Raw genomic sequence first — 20,525 nt, 5'->3', positions numbered from 1 at the left:
TTATGCAATTTGGAAAGTTTTGGTGTTCTTCAGAGAGGCACTGTTGTAGTGAAACAATTAAAGTACTCTTCATTCCATCATTAGGTGCCACAAAGCCATAGCATCTCATTTGAGCTATTTTAAAATGTTTTTGCATAAGCAGTATCTATAGTTCCCTATTCCTGATTTTTAAAAAAATTTGATACGTCAGTCATTTGCTTAGAAACTTTTTTAGAAAGTGTATTACAAAATGATAGACAAAAACACCAATTAATGATGGTTTAATAAATAAGAGCATGCAATTAGTGAAGCTTTAAAAGGCTGTTCTCATATGGATGATTATTTTTGCAGAATTGAATACTTTAAGGCTTTAATTTTATACTTATTGCTAGATCATTATATCTAATTATTTTGACCATTTATTCAAATAATAAACCTCCAAGTCTGAATATCTATAGTGAAGAATGAATTTAGAGAAAGGAAAATAATTATATGTCTCTGTCGTCTGCTATTTTATTCTGCCTGCCATCAGAGTACAAAAATATACATTCATATCGTCTGTTTGTTGTATCGTATTCTTGGATCATACAGATTTAGTTACAATACACACACAGGTCAGCCAGTGTAAAAAGACTGAAAAGAATGAAAACTACAAATGAGGACAGATGAGCTATGCATTATGTAATGATAAAACAGGTGTTTTGGGAGATAAACAATGTTCAGAAGCAAAGAAGATTTAAATACTGCTGCATCTGTAATTGCTTTATTCTGGTTATTAGACAAAAAGCAAATAGCTTTCAGATGAAATCCAAACTTGCTGTGCTATAATTGAAATATATGAATGTTGGATAGTTCTGACTTCACTTACTTCTGTTAGAAAAGCAAACTTTATGCATGGGAGGGAAACTTTTTAAAGAAACTCTGTTCCCAGTGACGTTAAAACCAATGTTAATTCTGTCGTGATGCTTTTTCCAGTGTCTTAGGGTTGTCTAGCATTAGTTGTGAATTATTTGGCATGTGCTTCTCAGAATCATGCATACAAGGCTGAGCAGTCGAGGGGGTGAGGATGCTAACATACTGTCTGTTTTTGTTTATAGGACGGTGAACTTTGACATAATAAAATACTTGTATGATTTCTTGTGAAAACAAGCTTCAAAGCCATATGGACACTGTGACAATGACTAAGCCAAACTGGGTTCATCCAACTACTCAGCTGGCCTGGGAGAGGAGTTCTTTGGCTCCATTGGATTTGTCCAGACAGGTGCTGGCCCAGCATGGAATCTGATGAAAATACTCTGATTGGTCTGGGTGAATGTGAGCAGAAGACTATTTACCAGGGACCCTGGAGTATTTGGAAAGAACGTGTTAATTATAAACAGCAGGGTCTGAGCACAATCTGTTCTATTCTTAATGATGTTATCTTAACACCCAAATTGCCTGAAACCCATTTACTTAGGACTGCATTTTGCTCTGTGAACTATCCCCTGCGCTTTGAACGTGCCAGCAGCCCTTGTATATAAGCCCAGTCTATTCACTTCCTCTCCACAGGAGCCGCTGCAGTTGCTTGCCAAAGCAGATTTTCCTAAGGCCACCACTTTCAAAGATCATAGTTGCACAATATAATAAGTAGAAGTTTTTTGTTCTTTTAAGATCCAAGTTTATATGTGTTTATCTTTCACCCTGATTTTCTCAAAAGGCAAGGTAGTTTGATCAGATAGGGCAGCTTTCCACCTCTAAGCCTCCTTGTTAACTGCAGTATATTTAGGTGAGATTTATCTAGTCACTCTTGCAATAAACTACTCAACATAGCTTTTTAATCTGCATGATGGTTTTCTTTCCTTTTTTAAATCACTGGCCTTTAATAGTTCCACAATAAAAATTTTCCTGTTACATCAATTATGAACCTGGGGTCTGATTTTCTTACGTACTTTTGAAGTTTTCTGTTAGCACTTAAATGCTTGAAAATTGTTTTGGACAGATTTAAAGTGCTTAATTACAGAGCCTAGTTTAAATTTCAGTTGCATTTTATACTTTCCTTCTTTTTTTGGAAAAAAAATTCTCACAATAGTCACCTCCAAATAGGAAGCCTATTAATGTAGTGACTGACACTTTCTGGATCAAAGGAAACAAGGGATGGTCTACTTGCGTTTATTGAGAGGTACTGAGTAGGGAGAAGAAATGAAATTATTCTTTGTCTCCCCACATAAGATACAAGATAGCAAGGAGCACCCTCACCCTCTGTCTCTTGTCCCATGGCAGATGGTGAAATTTTGTGTTCTACAAGATATTTGGAGAAGCCAGGGCCAGGAAAAAACCATGTGCGTAGCAAATTCCTTGCAAATGCACTTAGAAATCTGTGCATCATTCAAGTAGAAGGCAGTCTGAGGAGCTGATTCAAGGAGGAGCAGTGCCACGTGGAATTTTCACCCCATTTATAATTTGCTATCAAGTGGCAGGTCTACTGTGCAGCCTTCTTGGATAGCCTGGGATCAGTGTGCATTCTGAGGGAAAAACTCTGGAATTTGAGGGGGAAAGAGTTTTATGTTTTGTAATTTACTTCCTGATGGCTTGCTAAATGACTCACTAATTTGATTAATTTATTTAAACGAAGACTAACAGAGCTTAATATGGATATTAGCATTTTAACAAGGGTCATCTGCAGATGAATTTTCTAATTGGAAGATATAAATCTCCAATTAAAGGGGAGAATCTAATGATGAGAATTATGCTGGCTGGTGGGCCAGATACTTAAGAGAGGATGTGCTTAAATTATTCTCCGCATCTATTCTACCTAAATCTAAAAATGATTTAGGAAGTAGACAAATGAAGTTACCAAGCTGTGGGATTTCAGATTGTTTACACAGTGGTTATCCTCCATTTTAAAAATGTCTTCTTTCCATTACTATGACTCAGATATATATGGTTGGGGGAAACCTTACTCCCCTTCTTACTTTCCAGTCAGTTACAATCCCTAAATCTGTCTTCATTGCCAAAGCAGTTCTTTTTCAGTAATTCTGGAAGGGATCCTGATCCAACAAGCCTCTTTTCCTTACGGCCTAAAAAGTCAAAAAGGTGTCAGATCTCTAGGGCAGCAGTTAAGAGTTGGGGCTCTGGAATCAGATACCAGCTGTATCTCTAGAGCTATGTGACTTAGGCTGATTATTGAATCTGTCTGTGCCTCACCTACAGTGAGGTACACCTACAACTTCCCTCATGGAGTTGTTTAGAGAATTAATAATTAAGTTGATATATCCAAGGTGGTAGGTCTCAACTGGAGGGAGTTTTGTCTACCAGAGAATATTTAGCAATTTCTGGAGACATTTTTTTGTGACAGTTGGGTGTGTGGTGGGGCTGGGAAGAGACCTGGGATGCTCCTGGAAATAGAGAACAACAACACTGACATTCTTGTCTTTTCTGATAATAGCCATGCTAACAGATGTGAGGTGACATCTGATTGTCGATTTGACTTGCATTTCCCTGATGATTAGTGATGTTGAGCGCCTTTTCATGTACCGTTTGTATGTCCTCTTTGAAAATGTTCAGGTCCTATGCTCATTTTGATTATTTGTTTTTTTTGCTTTTGAGTTTTTAGAGTTCTTTATATCTTCTAGATACAAGTCTTTTATCAGATATGTGACTTGCAGTTATTTGCTCCTAGTCTGCAAGTCCTAACTTGCATTTTTATTCTTTTAACAGTGTCTTTTGTAGGACAGAAGGTTTTAGTTTTGATGAAGTCTGATTTCTCTATCCATTTTTTTTGTATGAAATATGGTTTCAGTATTGTAGTTAAAAAAATCTTTGCCTAACAAAGGTCACAAAGACCATCCTAAAGGCCCACATCAGAATTATCTGATCCAAATTTCAGTAGTGCCAAGATTGAGAAATCCTTATCTAAGTAAGGTGACTGGCACACCATAAGTGCTCAATAAATGTTACCTATTGTCACTGTCCTGAAATATTTGTGGCCTAGAAAGGAAGTCAGTGATGGAATGCAATAACATCCCAACTAAGTAGAGAAAAGGCACTCTCACCTAATCATATCTAGGAAACTTCTTGTTAAAAATTTTTAATTATTCAAATGGACACAATACCTTGGATTTTTACTTTTGGAATTGAAGGATTCTAATTCACATGCAGGTTTCATTACTTACTTTTCAGGATCTTGTTGAATAGTCAAAAGCATGAACTGAGAATGATCAAATCAGAGAGCAGGTGACTGAGGAGTTACATTGTTTGCCCTCAAGGTGTGATGGCTAAACAGTTAGTGGTAAACTTCCAAGGGATTTAGTTAACCAGCAACTGTTTAATGTAATCAAGGTGGTCTGGAGCAAGGAAAGCTCAGCATCGTAAGAAGTCTCCTTTGTTCCTCCAAGGTATGCTCTACTCTGCTTGTACTATGCATAGAAAAGTAATGGACCAAATCCAGGAATAATGCATCTTACCACATTAAGTACTCAAAAGAGAGTCTCTAAAATAATAGATGAAATGCAACCACTGCTCCATGTACACGATCAGGACTGTAATAGCATCCTCCACTTTTACCTGAAGTCTTACACTATTGTGTACCATAGTTGCATCTTATGCCTGTTTCCATGAGCAGAGACTTGGATTAGAGGTAGTTAACTGGAGGTTGATATTGTTCAACTTCATCCCCTACATTTTGAAAGCTTCATCTCCTACAAAGTGTGGCTGTCTATCATATGTAAAATAGATAATTTTGCATGTAATTTCAGTCTGATGACACAATTTGCTTTCAAAAATGCTTAGATTTCTTAGAGCTCAAATCATTCCTATCAAGATATCAACATTTTCACTCAAATTGGCTTTTAAATGCCCTGAATGCACAGTTAGTGTTCATTTTCTAGCAGTGACACATTCATGAAGCACAGTTTGAGAAGTAGAAATTTGGTAGAGCAGAGAAAATTATAATCAATTCATTCATTTAACTGCATGTTGATGCACAATAATGATGGGAATTTTAGGAGGCATTCAACTGTTTGAGTAAATAGTGGTAGCTTTGGCATGAGGAAAGAGCCTGTATTTTAGAGGCAGTAAAGATTTGCACAGGGTTTTGGATAAACCATAATCCACTTCACTGGCCTTTGAGAAAGTTGAGAGTCTTATTTAATGTCAGTTTCCATAAAATTATTCAATATTCATAAAAAAAAATACTAAGTATCAGCTATGTGTAAAGCATTGTGTTGGGTGTAGGAGATACAGCAGTGGACAAAGACAAATGTCTGTCCTGAACAATAAGTGCTATCAGCATTTGCAGAGCCAGTGTTTGAAATGGGAAATGCTAAGGGAAGAACTAGGTCTATGGGATGAAGAGGATCATGAGTTCAGTTTTGAACATATGCCATTGAGGTGCTTGTCCAAGTGGAAATGTGAAGTAGGTAGCTGAATCTAGTTAGAGGTCAGAGTTAGCACCAATCATTAACTGTCGGGATCATCAGAATAGAGGTGAAAGGTGTTCTTGACATGGTGAGGGAGAAACCATCTTGAAATGAATTAAGAAGGTGTCCATAGCTATTGGTCTTCAGCTCACCACAAAACTACAAAATAATTTTATTTTTTCAAATAACAATTCTCTACTATTCTTATAAACCCCATTCCCTTCAGCATAAGAAATGGCAATAGGAGACCTGGGCTAAGTCCTGCAGCCTAAAAGGAAAAACCAAACCCACTTAGTATCTTAGTTCTATGGAGAACATTAGATCCAAACAAATGCTTTCATCACTTTGGGCCAACTTTCATAATAATAGAGACATTACACTGGCTCAGGTGTGCCTGAGAATTTCTGAACCCACTTTAGGTTGACTTCCTCTGGGAAAGAACATTCAGCCATCCTAGTTCATGGGACTCATCCAGCTGGGAATAGAGCGTTAGAGGAGCAGAGATGTACTAACTCCAGAAGCATCCATGAGAAAAGACACTAAAATAGAACCCCCTGCTGTTTTCTATATCGGTCTTTACTTAATTGAAAAACACAGACTAAAGTCATCAAGTAGGTGGAAAGACATGGGAAAGAGCCACCTGGCTTGAGGAAGGGTAAAACAGACAGCTGTTACAAATGCCTCTGAGTGTAAAAACAATAATTAAGCTGAAGTGACCTACAGAGAAAGGAAATAGAGCTAAATAATCAAAATTTTAAATTATGATATTATAACTGAACATTACATGGGAGAAATAAAACATGTACCAATAAAAAGACTTTTTTTTTTTTATTTTTTTTTAAAAGACTTTTTTTAAGATTACTAGACTAGGAGAGCTAACTCCCCAGTTTAGGTAAGATTAAATCTTTGGAACTGTTGAACAAAAGAGGACACTGCCCACAGCTCCTGCTGCCTGGGCTGGTTGCCTGATTTTTTTAAGGGTAAAAGTTCTGGGTTAAACTGAAACAAAGAAAAGAATGGGAAAAGAGCCCTACCCCCATTTAAAACAAAAACAATTTGGAATATGTTTTTTATAGTACTGTTAAACATAATTTTAAAATCTGTTTTTAGTTATTATAAAAGGAGCACGTTTACTCTGGAAATTTGGGGCAACCAGAAGAACTAAAAATCACCAGTTAACAATATCAGAGAAAACCTCTGTAAGTAAAAGTTTTGGTATACTTTAGTTATTATATTGTTCTTGTAGTTTAAAGAAAAAGTATAATTGTGTCTTTTATATTTTTCAATATAAGGACAGATCAGGTGGAAACTAATGCTTCTCACAGCCTATGGTATAGCTTAAGATTGGTATTTAATCAAAAATGTTTAGATTTTTAAAAATTTTTTTTTAAAAATCACTTTTATAGTAGGTAGTTAAAATGTGAAACTACATCAAACATAATGAAAAGCAGTATACTTCAGAGAGATGATATCAAAAACAAATTCTCAAATATTTGTGGCCAATGTTTCCTTTAATAGAATTGCTTATTTAAAATGCTTGTCCTTAAAAATAAATGAAAAAATAAAATGCTTGTCCTGATAATAAAATGGGAAAAAGAACTACAAAAAAAAAACAAAAAACACCAAAGTGAGGGAAGAGATAAAAAGTTGAAGTATGGAAGGAGGAAGGAAGGCAGTAAAGAAGATGCTGACTTCTGGAAGTAAGAATCAAAAATGATTTGGAAAAAGGATGTTCCGTTATCTATTCCTAGATGATAAACCACCTCAGACTTAATAGCCTGAAAACAGCAATCTTTATTTTGATCATGAATCTGCAGTTTGAGCAGAGCTTGGCTCCATGCAGTGTCCTGTGGTGCAGTTTGAAACTGGAGTTGAATAACATGAAAGCCAGCTTCCTCACTCTTTGGAGGGTGACGCTGGCCGGTGGCTCCTACCTGGAACACCTCCATGTGGTCTCTCCACGTGTTCTCTGCTCTTCCTCATGGCATGGCGGTTAGGTTCCGAAAGTCAGCGTCCCAAGAGAAACTCGCAGGTGCTGCGTGTCCTTTTCTAATCAAGCCTCAGAAGTCTCATAGCATCCCTTCTGCAGCATTGTGATTAAGGCAGCTGTTAAGTCCTGCTTGTACTTAAAGGGAAGGGAATCATATCCATCTCTTGTTAGAAGGAGTGTCAAAGAACTTGCAAGCATGCTTTTAAATCACCACAAAGAACATAATAGGCTGAAAATTAAGATATTATAGATTGCAGATGGAGAGTATATTTTATGTCCTTTCAAAATCTGAATTCGTGTAACACACTATTGGTTGTACCCATATCCCCACCAAATATCTCTTCCCCACTCTTCCAAAGCCCTGGAGCTCTGGCTGCAAAGGGGCCTATGTGATTGGAGCATAGAAAGCAGAGGCAGTTGTGCTAGGAGATGGGATTAGACAGACAATGGTTGCCGGGTCATATGTAGCTTGCAGGGCACTGAAGGACCTTCATTCTTATTCTGTATGAGATGGGGGAGAGTTTTGAGCAGAAGAGTCATACGATTTGGCTTAGTTTTTTTTTTTTTTTTTTCCAGAAAGGTGGAACCTATATTGAGATTAGAGTCAAAGCAAGAAAAGCAAAAGGCTATTAAAATAATATAAGTGCGAGATAACGGTGGCTCAGATAAGGGTGTTAGCAGTGGAAGTGGTGAGAAGTTGTCAAATTTAGAATATAATTTAAAAGAAATATCTAGAGGACTTGCTGATTAATTGGTAGGTGCCAGTGTTGAAAGAAAGAGGGATGATTCTGGGGGTTGAGACCTGAGCATCTGGAAGTGTGGAGGAGAGAGAAGATCAGGAGTTCAGGTGTGGACATAGTCAGTTAAGGATTTCTGTTAGGTGTCATGTTAGCAATGTCAAGGAGGCAGTTAGACAAGTCTGGGGCTTGGGGTGGAAGCCCAGGCTGGAGACATAAATTCTGGGGTTGTCAATATCTAAAGGGGAATGTATAAGGGAAATGTGTAAGTGAAAGAATTAATGGCCATATATCCTGGATCAAAAAACTGCATATTCACTGAGTTCCAGCCCAGGAGCATTCAGAACCCCCTGCCCCACCCCACCGCTGCCCCCAGAAGGTAAACCCCCTCCCTGGGGAGTTGCTTCTAAACTGTAAGGAATCTTGGATCACACCTTTCCATGGGAAGATGGGATTCATGATATGACTGGAATTTTATTCTTTAAATACTGAAATAGCAAATACCAAGTTTTTAACATGAATACTAAAATTTCAAATGATCTTTGCAGCATTAAAAAGAAAAATTACAGGAAAGGAGTAAGTGGATCATAGATTTAGATAAAGCAATTTACATGATGCCCAGTCCAGACAAAATGACCTCTAAATACTGAGTTCACAGGTTGAATATGCTAATTAATTCCCAAAGCCCATTCTCTTAGAGCTGTTCTTACTATTAGGAATTTATATTCTTTCCATTTCAGAAGTAAAAATTAGTTAAAAGGCAATATGCTGCATTTCTTCAGTAAAATAAAGATTGCTTATGTCATTGTGCTCAGTCATGTCCGACTCTTTGCAGCTCCCTGGACTATAGCCCGTCAGGCTTCTCTGTCCATGGAATCTTCCAGGCAAGAATATTGGGGTGGGTTGCCATTTCCCTCTCCAGAGGATCTTCCTGACCCAGGGATCAAACCCACAGCTCCTGCATTGGCAGGCGGATTCCTTACCAGCTGCACCACCTGGGAAGCCCTGTCTAAATGTATAATATTTGGTCACACTTTTTTTGGTGAGAATATCCATCTATCTTTTGTTGTTGTTTTTTACCCTAATCATGATAAGTGCACCACTGAATCATGCTCGGTGGAGAACATGTTTGGAGTTGCAGCTACAGATGCTGGGTTGGTTTGCAGTGATACTCCTTTAATTTCCATCATGAACGGTTCATTAGTGAAAGTTGTAGGAGACAGAACAGACTAAAACTGACAGGCCTATCTAATGATTAAAACTCTTAACTGTGGCTCTGTCATTACATTACAATAAATAAGCACTACCTGAGTAAGGAAGATGAGGGCAAAAGCTCACGGGATTACTTGGACACATATTGCCATTTGATATAGAAATTTATTTTTATTCTTCTCTTTCACTCTCTCATCACTTACTTTTCACTGGTAAAACTAAATGATTGTAATGGTGATAATTACCAGGTGAACATTTATGTGCTTGGCATCATAATAAACAATTCATATACATTATCTTTAATACATATATAGTGTGTAGGAAAAAAATAAATTCATTCCACAACTGACACTAGAATCCCCTCCATCTCTAGTCCTATTACTACCAAGGCGATAGTTGACCGCACATCCTGGGGAAAGGTGTGACTGTGTTCACACCAGATCCAGCTTCTCCCCCCAAAGTAACTGGGCACAGGCAGACTGTATGGCTTTGTTCCCACACAAGGACATTCCTTCAAGACTACAATAGGTAACTGTTCCATGTAATTCCATAGAGACAGAGAAAGTTAAACAAAATGAGAATACAGAGGACTTTGTTTCTGTTGACAGAGCAAGAGAAAGCCCCTGAAAAAAAGAAACAGAAGTATACAACTTACCATATATCAAAGCATTAGTAATAAGGATGCCAAAGAGATTAAGAAAAGAAGAATACAGTGAAAATTTTAACAAAGCACTAGAAAATACATTTTAAAAAGTAACAGAGCTGAAGAATACAATAACTAAGATGAAAAACACATTAGAAGGAATTAACTACACATTAGGTGATACAGAAGAATGCATAAGTGATCCTGGAAAATAGAATAATGGAAATCATTCAGAACAGCCAGAATGAAAACAGTATGAAAAATGAGAATGGTTGAAGGGATCTCTGGGACAACATCAAGCACAGTAATGTTTACATTATTGGGGTCCCAGAAGGGAAAGAAGATGATTGAATATATAGTTAATAAAATTATGGCTGAAAGCTTCCAACTCCTAAACAAGGAAACATAGCTAGATACAGGAAACACAGGGAGTCCCAAACGAAATGAACCCAGGCTCAAAAGACAACATCACAATTAAAATGACAAAAATTAAAAATAGAGAATTCTAAAGGCCACAGGAGAAAGAGTATCGTATACAAGAATCCCCAAAAGGATATCAGCTGATTTCTCTGATAGCTGGCAGGTCAAAAGGGAATGTATATCCAAAGTCCTGAAAGGGAAAAATCTGCAACCTAAAATACTCTACCCAGCAAGATTAGCATCTGGAATCAAAGGAGAGGTAAGAAACTTCTCAGACAAGCAAAAACTAAAACAGTTCATCAATAGGAAACCTACCCTAAAAGAAATGTTAAAGGGTCTCCTCTAAATGGAAAAGAAGTAAGAATCTACAGGAAAGGGAAAATCCCACTTAGAAAGACAAGTACATGGTAAGGACTGAGGGTCAACCACCTATATAGGCCAGTACAAAGATTAAAAGACAATTATTAAAACAACATAATTATAATAAATAGTTAAGGGATAAAAATAAAGATGTAAACTATGACATCAAACCACAAAGTGTTCAGGAGGGGAATAAAAAATGTAGATATTCTTTTAGAATGTGTTTGAATTTAAATGATTAGTAGTTTAAAACTGTAAGTACAGATTAATATATAAGAATCCCCTGGTAATCACAAATCAAAAACTAAAAAAAAGGAAACACAAGCATACAGAAAATCATCACACTACAAGGGAAAGAACTAAAAGAAGAAATGAACAGAGAAGAACTACAAAAATAACCAGAAAACAAGTAGTGAAATGGCAGTAAGTACATACATATCAATAATTACTTTAACTGTCAATGAACTAAACATTCCAATCAAAAGACATAGGATGACTGATTGGATAAAGAAGCAATAAGACCCATCTATATGTCACCCCAAGAGACTTGTGTCAGAGCTAAAGACACACATGACTGAATGGGAATGGAATGGGGATATTTCATTCAAACTGAAATGACAAGAAGGGGTAGCAATACCCATGACAGACAAAGTATACTTTGAAACAAAGGCTATAAAGAGAAAGAATGGCATTATATAATGATAAAGGGATTGATGCAAAAGAGGGATATTATACTCAACATATATGTACCTAATACAGGATAACCTAAATATATTAATCAAATACTAACAGTTTGGATGACTCACAAGCTGGAAACAAGATTGCCAGGAGAAATATCAACAACCTCAGGTATGCAGATGATACCACTGCAATGGCAGAAGGTGAAGATGAATTAAGAGTCTCTTGATGAAGGTGAAAAAGGAGAGTTAAAAAGCTGGCTTAAAACCCAACATTTAAAAAATGAAGATCATGGTATCCAGACCTATCATTTCATGGCAAATAGATGGGGAAAACGTGGAAACACTGTCAGATTTCATATTCTTGGGCTCCAAAATTAATGTAGACGGTGACTGAAGCCATGAAATTAAAAGATGCTTGCTCTTTGGAAGAAAAACTGACAAACCTAGACAGTGTATTAAAAAGCGGAAACATCACTTTGCCAACAAACGTCTGTATAGTCGAAGCTATGATTTTTCCAGTAATCACATATGGATGTGAGAGTTAGACCATAAAGAAGGCTGAGTGCCAAAGAATTGATACTTTCAAACTGTGGTTTGAGAAGACTCTTGAGAGTCCCTTGGACAGCAAGGAGATCAAACCAGACAATCCTGAAGGAAATCAACCCTGAGTATTCTTTGGAAAGACTGGTGCTGAAGCTGAAGCTCCACCGGAGCAAAGAACTGACTCATTGGAAAAGACCCTGATGCTGGGAAAGATTGAGGGCAAAAGGAGAAGCGGATGACAGAGAATGAGACGGTTGGATGGCATCACTGACTCAATAGACATGAGTTTGAACAAACTCAGGGAGATAGTGAAGGACAGGGAAGCCAGGCGTGCTGCAGTCCATGGGATGTAAAGAGTCAGACACAACTTAGCGACTGAACAACAAGAGACAAAGTGAGATATTGACAATACAGTAATAGTAGGGGACTTCAACACCCACTAACATCAATGGACAGGTCATACACACAGAGAATAAGGTAACAGTCTTATATGACACCATAGACCAGTTAAACGTAACAGGTATCTACAGCACATTCTAACCAAATACAGCAAAATATACTTTTTCTTCCCCAAATGCCCATGGAATGTTCTCCAGGATAAATCATAGACTAAGCCACAAAACAAGTCTCAACAAATTCAGGAGGATAAAAATTATACCAAGCATTTTTTCTGGCCACCAGCAGTATGAAGCTAGAAATGTGATTACAGAAAGAAAAAAGGGAAAGAACAAACACGTAGAAAGTAAACAACACACTATGAAAAAACAAATGGGTCAATAAAGATAGCAAAGAGGAAGTCAGAATATACCTTGAGACAAATGAAATGGAAACAAAATTCTCCAAAACCTACTGCATGTAGCAAAAGCAGTTCTAAGCGAAGTTTATAGGATGGAGGCCTTCCTCAAGAAACAAACAAAAAATCTGAAATAATATCACCTACCACCTAAAGAAAGTGGAATTAGAAGAAGGATAGATAAAGCCCAAAGACACCAGAAGGAAGGAAGTAATGAAGATCAGAAAGGAAATAAATACAATAGAGACAAAAGAAAACAATAGAAAAAAAAATCAGTGAAACCAAAGTTTAACTTTTTGAAAAGATAAGTAAAATTGATAAACCTTTAGCCAGGCTCACCAATAAGAAAAGAGAGAGGACCCAAGTAAAGTGGAGCAATAACAACTGATACCACAGATATTTTGAAAAATCATGAGAGAACACTACAAATAGTTGTATGCCAACAAACTGGACAACCTGAAAGAGTTGGACAAATTTCTAGAAACACACACCTGCCAGGACTGAGTCAAAACAGACTCAGATTTGAACAGACCAAATTTTTAATTTAAACCAGCAATCAAGCCCCCGGCAAACAAAAGCCCCAAATCAGCCACCTTCACAGGACCATTGTACCAAGCAAAACAAAGAGCTAATACTTTTCTTCCTCAATCTATGCTAAACAAACTGAAGATGATTAAACACTCCTAAAATCATTCTCTGAAGTCACCATTACCCTGATACCAAAACCAGACTAAGACACTACAATTCCAGTCCTAAGTTATATGCTCGAAACTTCTGAATGTATTTGCCCACCAAAAGATGCATTTAAGAATGTTCTTTGTGGCTTCATTCATCATAGTCCAAACTGAAAGCAATGAAATAGTCATCAGTAGGAGAAAGAATTTAAAAATCGTTTATGTGTTCTTATAATGAATCCACAACAGCATGGTTAAATATCATAGACATTATGTTGAGTGAGATATGCCAGAAATAGGAAAAACCTAATTCATGGTCATCTGAATAATGATTACCTCCAAATATGGTGGTTATAATGTTATAAACTAAAAGAGAATATGATAGAACTTTCTGGAGTGCTGGAAATAGTCCTTATCTTGATCTAAGTGGCGGTTGCACTGGTGTATTCAGTTCAGTTCAGTCACTCAGTCATGTCTGACTCTTTGTGACCCCATGAACTGCAGCACGCCAGGCCTCCCTGTCCATCACCAACTCCCAGAGTCCACACAAACCCATGTCCATCGAGTCGGTGATGCCATTCAACCATCTCATCCTCTGTCATCCCCTTCTCCTCCTGCCCTCAATCTTTCCCAGCATCAGGGTCTTTCAAATGAGTCAGCTCTTCGCATCAAGTGGCCAAACTATTGGAGTTTCAGCTTCAACATCAGTCCTTCCAATGAACACCCAGGACTGATCTCCTTTAGGATGGACTGGTTGGATCTCCTTGCAGTCCAAGGGACTCTCCAGAGTCTTCTCCAACACCACAGTTCAAAAGTATCAATTCTTTGGTGCTCAGCTTTCTTTATAGTCCAGCTCTCACATCCATACATGACCACTGGAAAAACCATAGCCTTGACTAGACAGACCTTTGTTGGCAGAGTAATGTCTCTGCTTTTTAATATGCTATCTAGGTTGGTTATAACTTTCCTTCCAAGGAGTAAGTGTCTTTTAATTTCATGGCTGCAATCACCATCTGCAGTGATTTTGGAGCCCAGAAAAATAAAGCCAGCCACTCTTTACAGTGTTTCCCCATCTATTAGCCATGAAGTGTTGGGACCAGATGATGGGACTGGTGTATAGAAAAATTCAATTGAGCTGTAGTCTACAGAGTTATGCAGTTTATGCATTTCACTCTAATGTTCTTATTTTTACCTCAAAAACAAAAGAAAACCCTCAGACCTAGCAATGATTCTCTGTTCTAGATCGTAGGTGATCTACTCCATGAGTCAATGAGTATTACTGACTCATTGGTAAACAAGATAACAGAATAGAATTGAAAAAAATAATATAAAAGGCAAAAATTTAAAAAGGGAAAATGAAACCCTAGGTTTAAATTTCCAACTTTTATTTATTTACTTTTCCATTTATTTTTATTAGTTGGAGGCTAATTACTTTACAGTATTATAGTGGTTTTTGCCATACATTGACATGAATCAGCCATGGATTTACATGTGTTCCCCTTCCCGATCCCCCCTCCCACCTCCGTCCCCATCCCATCCCTCTGGGTCTTCCCAGAGCACCAGCCCTGAGCACTTGTCTCATGCATCCAACCTGGGCTGGTGGTCTGTTTCACCCTTGATAGTATACTTGTTTCAATGCTATTCTCTCAGAACATCCCACCCTCGCCTTCTCCCACAGAGTCTAAAAGTCTGTTCTGTACATCTGTGTCTCTTTTTCTGTTTTGCATATAGGGTTATGGTTACCATCTTTTAAAATTCTGTATATATGCGTTAGTATACTGTATTGGTGTTTATCTTTCTGGCTTACTTCACTCTGTATAAGGGGCTCCAGTTTCATCCATCTCATTAGAACTGATTCAAATGAATTCTTTTTAATGGCTGAGTAATATTCCATGGTGTATATATGTACCACAGCTTCTTTATCCATTCATCTGCTGATGGGCATCTAGGTTGCTTCCATGTCCTGGCTATGATAAACAGTGCTGCGATGAACAACATATTAAAAAGATCATACATCATGACCAAGTGGGCTTTACCCCAGGAATGCAAGGATTCTTTAATATCCGCAAATCAATCAATGTAATACACCACATTAACAAATTGAAAGATAAAAACCATATGATTATCTCAATAGATGCAGAGAAAGCCTTTGACAAAATTCAACATCCATTTATGATAAAAACTCTCCAGAAAGCAGGAATAGAAGGAACATACCTCAACATAATAAAAGCTATATATGACAAACCCACAGCAAGCATTATCCTCAATGGTGAAAAATTGAAAGCATTTCCCTTAAAATCAGGAACAAGACAAGGGTGCCCACTCTCACCCCTACTATTCAACATAGTGTTGGAAGTTTTGGCCACAGCAATCAGAGCCGAAAAAGAAATGAAAGGAATCTAGATAGGAAAAGAAGACGTGAAACTCTCATTGTTTGCAGATGACGTGATCCTCTACATAGAAAACCCTAAAGACTCTACCAGAAAATTACTAGAGCTAATCAATGAATATAATAAAGTTGCAGGATATAAAATTCACACACAGAAATCCCTTGCATTCCTATACACTAACAATGAGGAAATAGAAAGAGAAATTAAGGAAACAATACCATTCACCATTGCAACAAAAAGAATAAAATACTTAGGAGTATATCTACCTAAAGAAACAAAAGACCTATACATAGAAAACTATAAAACACTGATGAAAGAAATCAAAGAGAACACAAATAGATGGAGAAATAAATTTCCCACTTTTAAGATAGAAAGTGTTAGTTGCTCATGTCTGACTCTTTGCAACCCCATGGACTGGGTGGAGCCCACCAGGCTCCTCTGTCCATGGAATTCTCCAGGCAAGAATACTGGAATGGGTAGACATTCTCTTCTCCAGGTGATCTTCCTGATCCAGGGATTGAACCTGGGTCCCCTGCATTGCAGACAGTACCATTTGAGCCACGAGGGAAGCTCCCACTTTTAAAAGCCCTGTTATATTTTCAGTAAATCTGTAGGGAAATGCATGAGGAAACCAATGTTTTGGAGAGATTAAGAGGTATTTCCAAGGTCCAGGTAAGCAAAGTGCAGAGCCAGGTTTCAGACCCAAGCCATATTGTACCATTATACCATGGCTGCATTTTTAGTGAGGCTAGATTGGTTGGTGTATCTTCAATACTGTGTTCTCTAGCAACTGTAAACATCACAGGTTGAATTCTTGAGATAAACCTTGAAATCCTAGTTAACAGAACGATAGACAACATAACCATCAACTTCAGGGTCTCTTATCTTTTGCCAAATGCAGAGTCAGCATATTTGCATTACATGGTATTCTAAGGGGTCCCAAAATGTTTGCAGTGAAGAGCTGGTCTGTTTCTCATCTGAAGCTTTGGTCTTGATGATCTCAGAAGGGGAGTACAATCCAGAAAGTTCATGTATGGGGAAGAGGCAGGTGTGCTGACAAGTTTAATCCAGGCGTGTCTTCTCCCCCATTGAAAATATGTCATGATGAGAGGCTGCTGCTGAAGCTTGTGAGCCCACAGTCAATCTCAGTTGGGTTTTCAGTCTTCTAGTAAGTCATGAGCAGCCAGTAGGGACCCTGTGGGGTTCAGTCATCATGGGAGTCTATTTTAAATGCTGACAGTGAAAGGAAGAAAATGCATTGAGCATAATATACTACTTTAAAAATCTATGACTTGTAATGCTAAGACAATGTAATGGATTTATTAGGAATACAGCAAGGATTTGAAAATTATTTCCTGAGCATCCTAGCCTTCTGTCTGTACATTCAGAAACTTAATAAATAAGAATTGTTAGCTGTCTATATTTTTTTAAGAAATCATCTGAAATAAAGCCTTTCCTAGACTAGTTGTTATAAACTAATACATCTAGAAGTATATTAATTAAAACAATAATCCCATAAAAGGGTGATTCAATAGCATATTGAAGGTTGAGGAGTGCTTACTAGAGGCTGGGGCTTAGGTTAGGAGGCTTAGGTTAGCTCATGTGTAAACATTCTCTATGGGATTAATTTTGTATTCATGACATTTAATAATTACTCTGGTTACAAATCAGTGTCAGCATCAGTAAAATTAAATTATAAATGGACAGGAGAGAGGAATATTACAGGTGGAAAATAACTGCTAAATAACAGCCAACATGCACATTAAAAAAATAAAAACAAAGATGGGAACATCCATCACAAGAGTGTTTCTTCAACTGACAGAGTCATTTACTTAAAGGATCATCCAGCCATATCCTTATGAATTCAGAGATGTCGTTTATAGACAGCATCTTTATAACCAAGTCTACTGAGTATGTATTTCTTCTATGCACGAAGCAAACTGTAATGCCAAAATATATGCTGGGAAGTGGGGAACTCATAACTTTACTTTACCATCACAGAGTGGAACAGCAGCTGTCCAGGTAGGTTTTGCTTGGGGCAGGGGCATGTGAGATCATGTAATTATTCCAGCTGATTCTGTTCCTTCAGAATTTTCCTCTACCTGTTTCCACATTAGAAGAAGAGGTGACAATATCTCTGGCTCATTGTTTGATGAAGGCATTTTTAAATGAGGATACTTACAGTTGTTGTTCATGTCCACAGACATAAAGTCAGATGGTTTTCTGGCCTTGTCACCTAACAAGACTGGGCATATCACCCTGATTTTTCAAACAAGTCCTCACTTGAAATTGGTTGTTTTAATTATATATCTCATTTAGGCTTCTGTGGACATTCTATTCTGCATTCCTCCTTTGGTACCTTTGTCTTTTTTTTTTTTTTCAGTTATTTTTATTAGTTAGGGGGCTAATTACTTTACAATATTGTAGTGATTTTTGCCATACATTGACATAAATCAGCCATGGATTTACATGTGTTCCCCATCCCGATCCCCCTTCCCACCTCCGTCCCCATCCCATCCCTCTGGGTCTTCCCCGTGCACCAGCCCTGAGCACTTGTCTCATGCATCCAACCTGGGCTGGTGGTCTGTTTCACCCTTGATAGTGTACTTGTTTCAGTGCTATTCTCTCAGAAAATCCCACCCTCACCTTCTCCCACAGAGTCTAAAAGTCTGTTCTGTACATCTGTGTCTCTTTTTCTGTTTTGCATATAGGGTTATGGTTACCATCTTTTAAAAGTCCGTATATATGTGTTAGTATACTGTATTGGTGTTTATCTTTCTGGCTTCCTTCACTCTGTATAATGGGCTCCAGTTTCATCCATCTCATTAGAACTGATTCAAATGAATTCTTTTTAATGGCTGAGTAATATTCCATGGTGTATATGTACCACAGCTGCTTTATCCATTTATCTGCTGATGGTCATCTAGGTTGCTTCCATGTCCTGGCTATTATAAACAGTGCTGCGATGAACACTGAGGTGCACGTGTCTCTTTCAGATCTGGTTTCCTCGGTGTGTATGCCCAGAAGTGGGATTGCTGGGTCATATGGCAGTTCTATTTCCAGTTTTTAAAGAAATCTCCACACTGTTCTCCATAGTGGCTGTACTAGTTTGCATTCCCACCAACAGTGTAAGAGGGTTCCCTTTTCTCCACACCCTCTCCAGCATTTATTGCTTGTAGACTTTTGGATAGCAGCCATCCTGACTGGCGTGTAATGGTACCTCATTGTGGTTTTGATTTGCATTTCTCTGATAATGAGTGATGTTGAGCATCTTTTCATGTGTCTTCCTTAGTCTTAAAAGCCAACCGCATACCTTCTTCAAATTCCTCTCTGAATCTGACACCTCTTCTGTCATCGTGTTTCCTTCTCTGCCTCTCCTGCCTCCCCTCTTCCCTGTAAACCCTTCTGATTACAGTGGGCCCACCCAGATAATTGAGGGTAATCTCCCCATCTCCAGATCCTAAAATCAGTCACATCTGCAAAGTCCTTTTTGCCATGTAAGGCAGCCTATTTACAGGTGTTAGTGAATAGGATGTGGATACCTTTGGGGGGCACCCAAGGACTCCTTTGCTAAGGAGAAAAGTAGCTAAATTTCCATTCACAGCTTTTCATCAGGCTTTGGCCAGGCACTCTGCAGAGCAGGGTGGGGCCAGTATAAACAGACACCACTGTTATTTTAGGACCACGGGAAGGGCCAAGCGTTCAGGAGGGGGGAGAGGCTCATCCTTTTGGGGAGCTGGGGGAGGCTTTTTTCACCTGCTTGTAGTAAATGCTATGACAGAGGTACACAGAATGAAGGAGTTGGAAGGTGACCCATCCAACTGGATGAAACAAAGACAGTCCACTGTGTGGTGACAGCATAGAGGGGAGGCAGTGGCATGTAGCCTGGACTTTGCTGACTTGGTAAGATTTTAAGGGCAGGAACCAGGTGAGCAAAGCTTGGAAACAAGGAGTACTTCCCAGGAAGAGTGAGGAAGGGTTCCAGTCGGCAAGGAAGTTCACCTAACTGGGGTCGCACCACCCAGCTGACAGCAACTGGAGGGAGATAACTTTGCTCTCTGGTTTGAGCATACTGCATCATTTCTCAAAGGCTGCCAATCCCCCTCCTCAGGTTAAGCTGTTCTCTTGCATCATTCTGCTCCTCTCTTGGCCCCTTTAACTCTGCCTTCACTTCCCCTGTTCTCCCATTCTCAGTCCTCACTTTGCTATAGCTTTGTCTTCTAAACCTCAGGTAGTCCCCCAGGTGATTTCGCTTACAGGTGAGATCCACCGCTGTATCCAGACATCCTTCATTCTAGGGAAGGGCTCAGCTCACTGCTGGTCCCTGTTTCATAAGAGGCATTAGGCCCCATTATTTATTACTTAATTAACCCTTACAAAAGTGACAGTGCAGTGCTCCAAGTCCAACTTTTCCAAGGAATTAGTTTTTCAAATGTGGCTTTATTTGTAGAACGAAAAAGAGATGATCATGAAAGTAAGGTGAGGTAGAATGACTACAAAAAAAAAAAGAAAAAATACTGCTTGTTAGGAATCTATATTGTCCGTAACTGTCCAGTTCAATATGGCAACCACTAACCACATGTGCCTATTTAAATTGAAGTAAATTAAAATGAAAAGTTCGGTCCCTCAGTTGTGCCAGCCGTGTTTCAAACTCTCAAGGGCTACCTGTGGCTAGAGAGCTGGTTATTGGACAGGGGAGATATAGAGC

At 38.3% G+C, this 20,525-nt stretch overlaps 1 protein-coding gene across 3 annotated transcripts in view; it reads left to right on the top strand.

Annotated features, from left to right (window-relative positions):
- Positions 1–1,872, top strand: part of ORC5 (origin recognition complex subunit 5) — a 77,096-nt gene extending 75,224 nt beyond the window's left edge. For all 3 annotated transcript variants that reach the window (XM_043872426.1, XM_043872427.1, XM_043872428.1), the window contains one exon: positions 1,077–1,872. In XM_043872426.1, the coding sequence (XP_043728361.1) occupies positions 1,077–1,122 (46 nt within the window). In that variant the 3' untranslated portion in view covers positions 1,123–1,872. The remainder of the gene's footprint in view (positions 1–1,076) is intronic.
- Positions 1,873–20,525: the final 18,653 nt, after the last annotated feature.

The sequence above is a fragment of the Cervus elaphus genome, chromosome 18, assembly GCF_910594005.1.
Source record: "Cervus elaphus chromosome 18, mCerEla1.1, whole genome shotgun sequence".
Lineage (NCBI taxonomy): Eukaryota > Metazoa > Chordata > Mammalia > Artiodactyla > Cervidae > Cervus > Cervus elaphus.
This window is presented reverse-complemented; position numbering and strand designations above follow the sequence as displayed.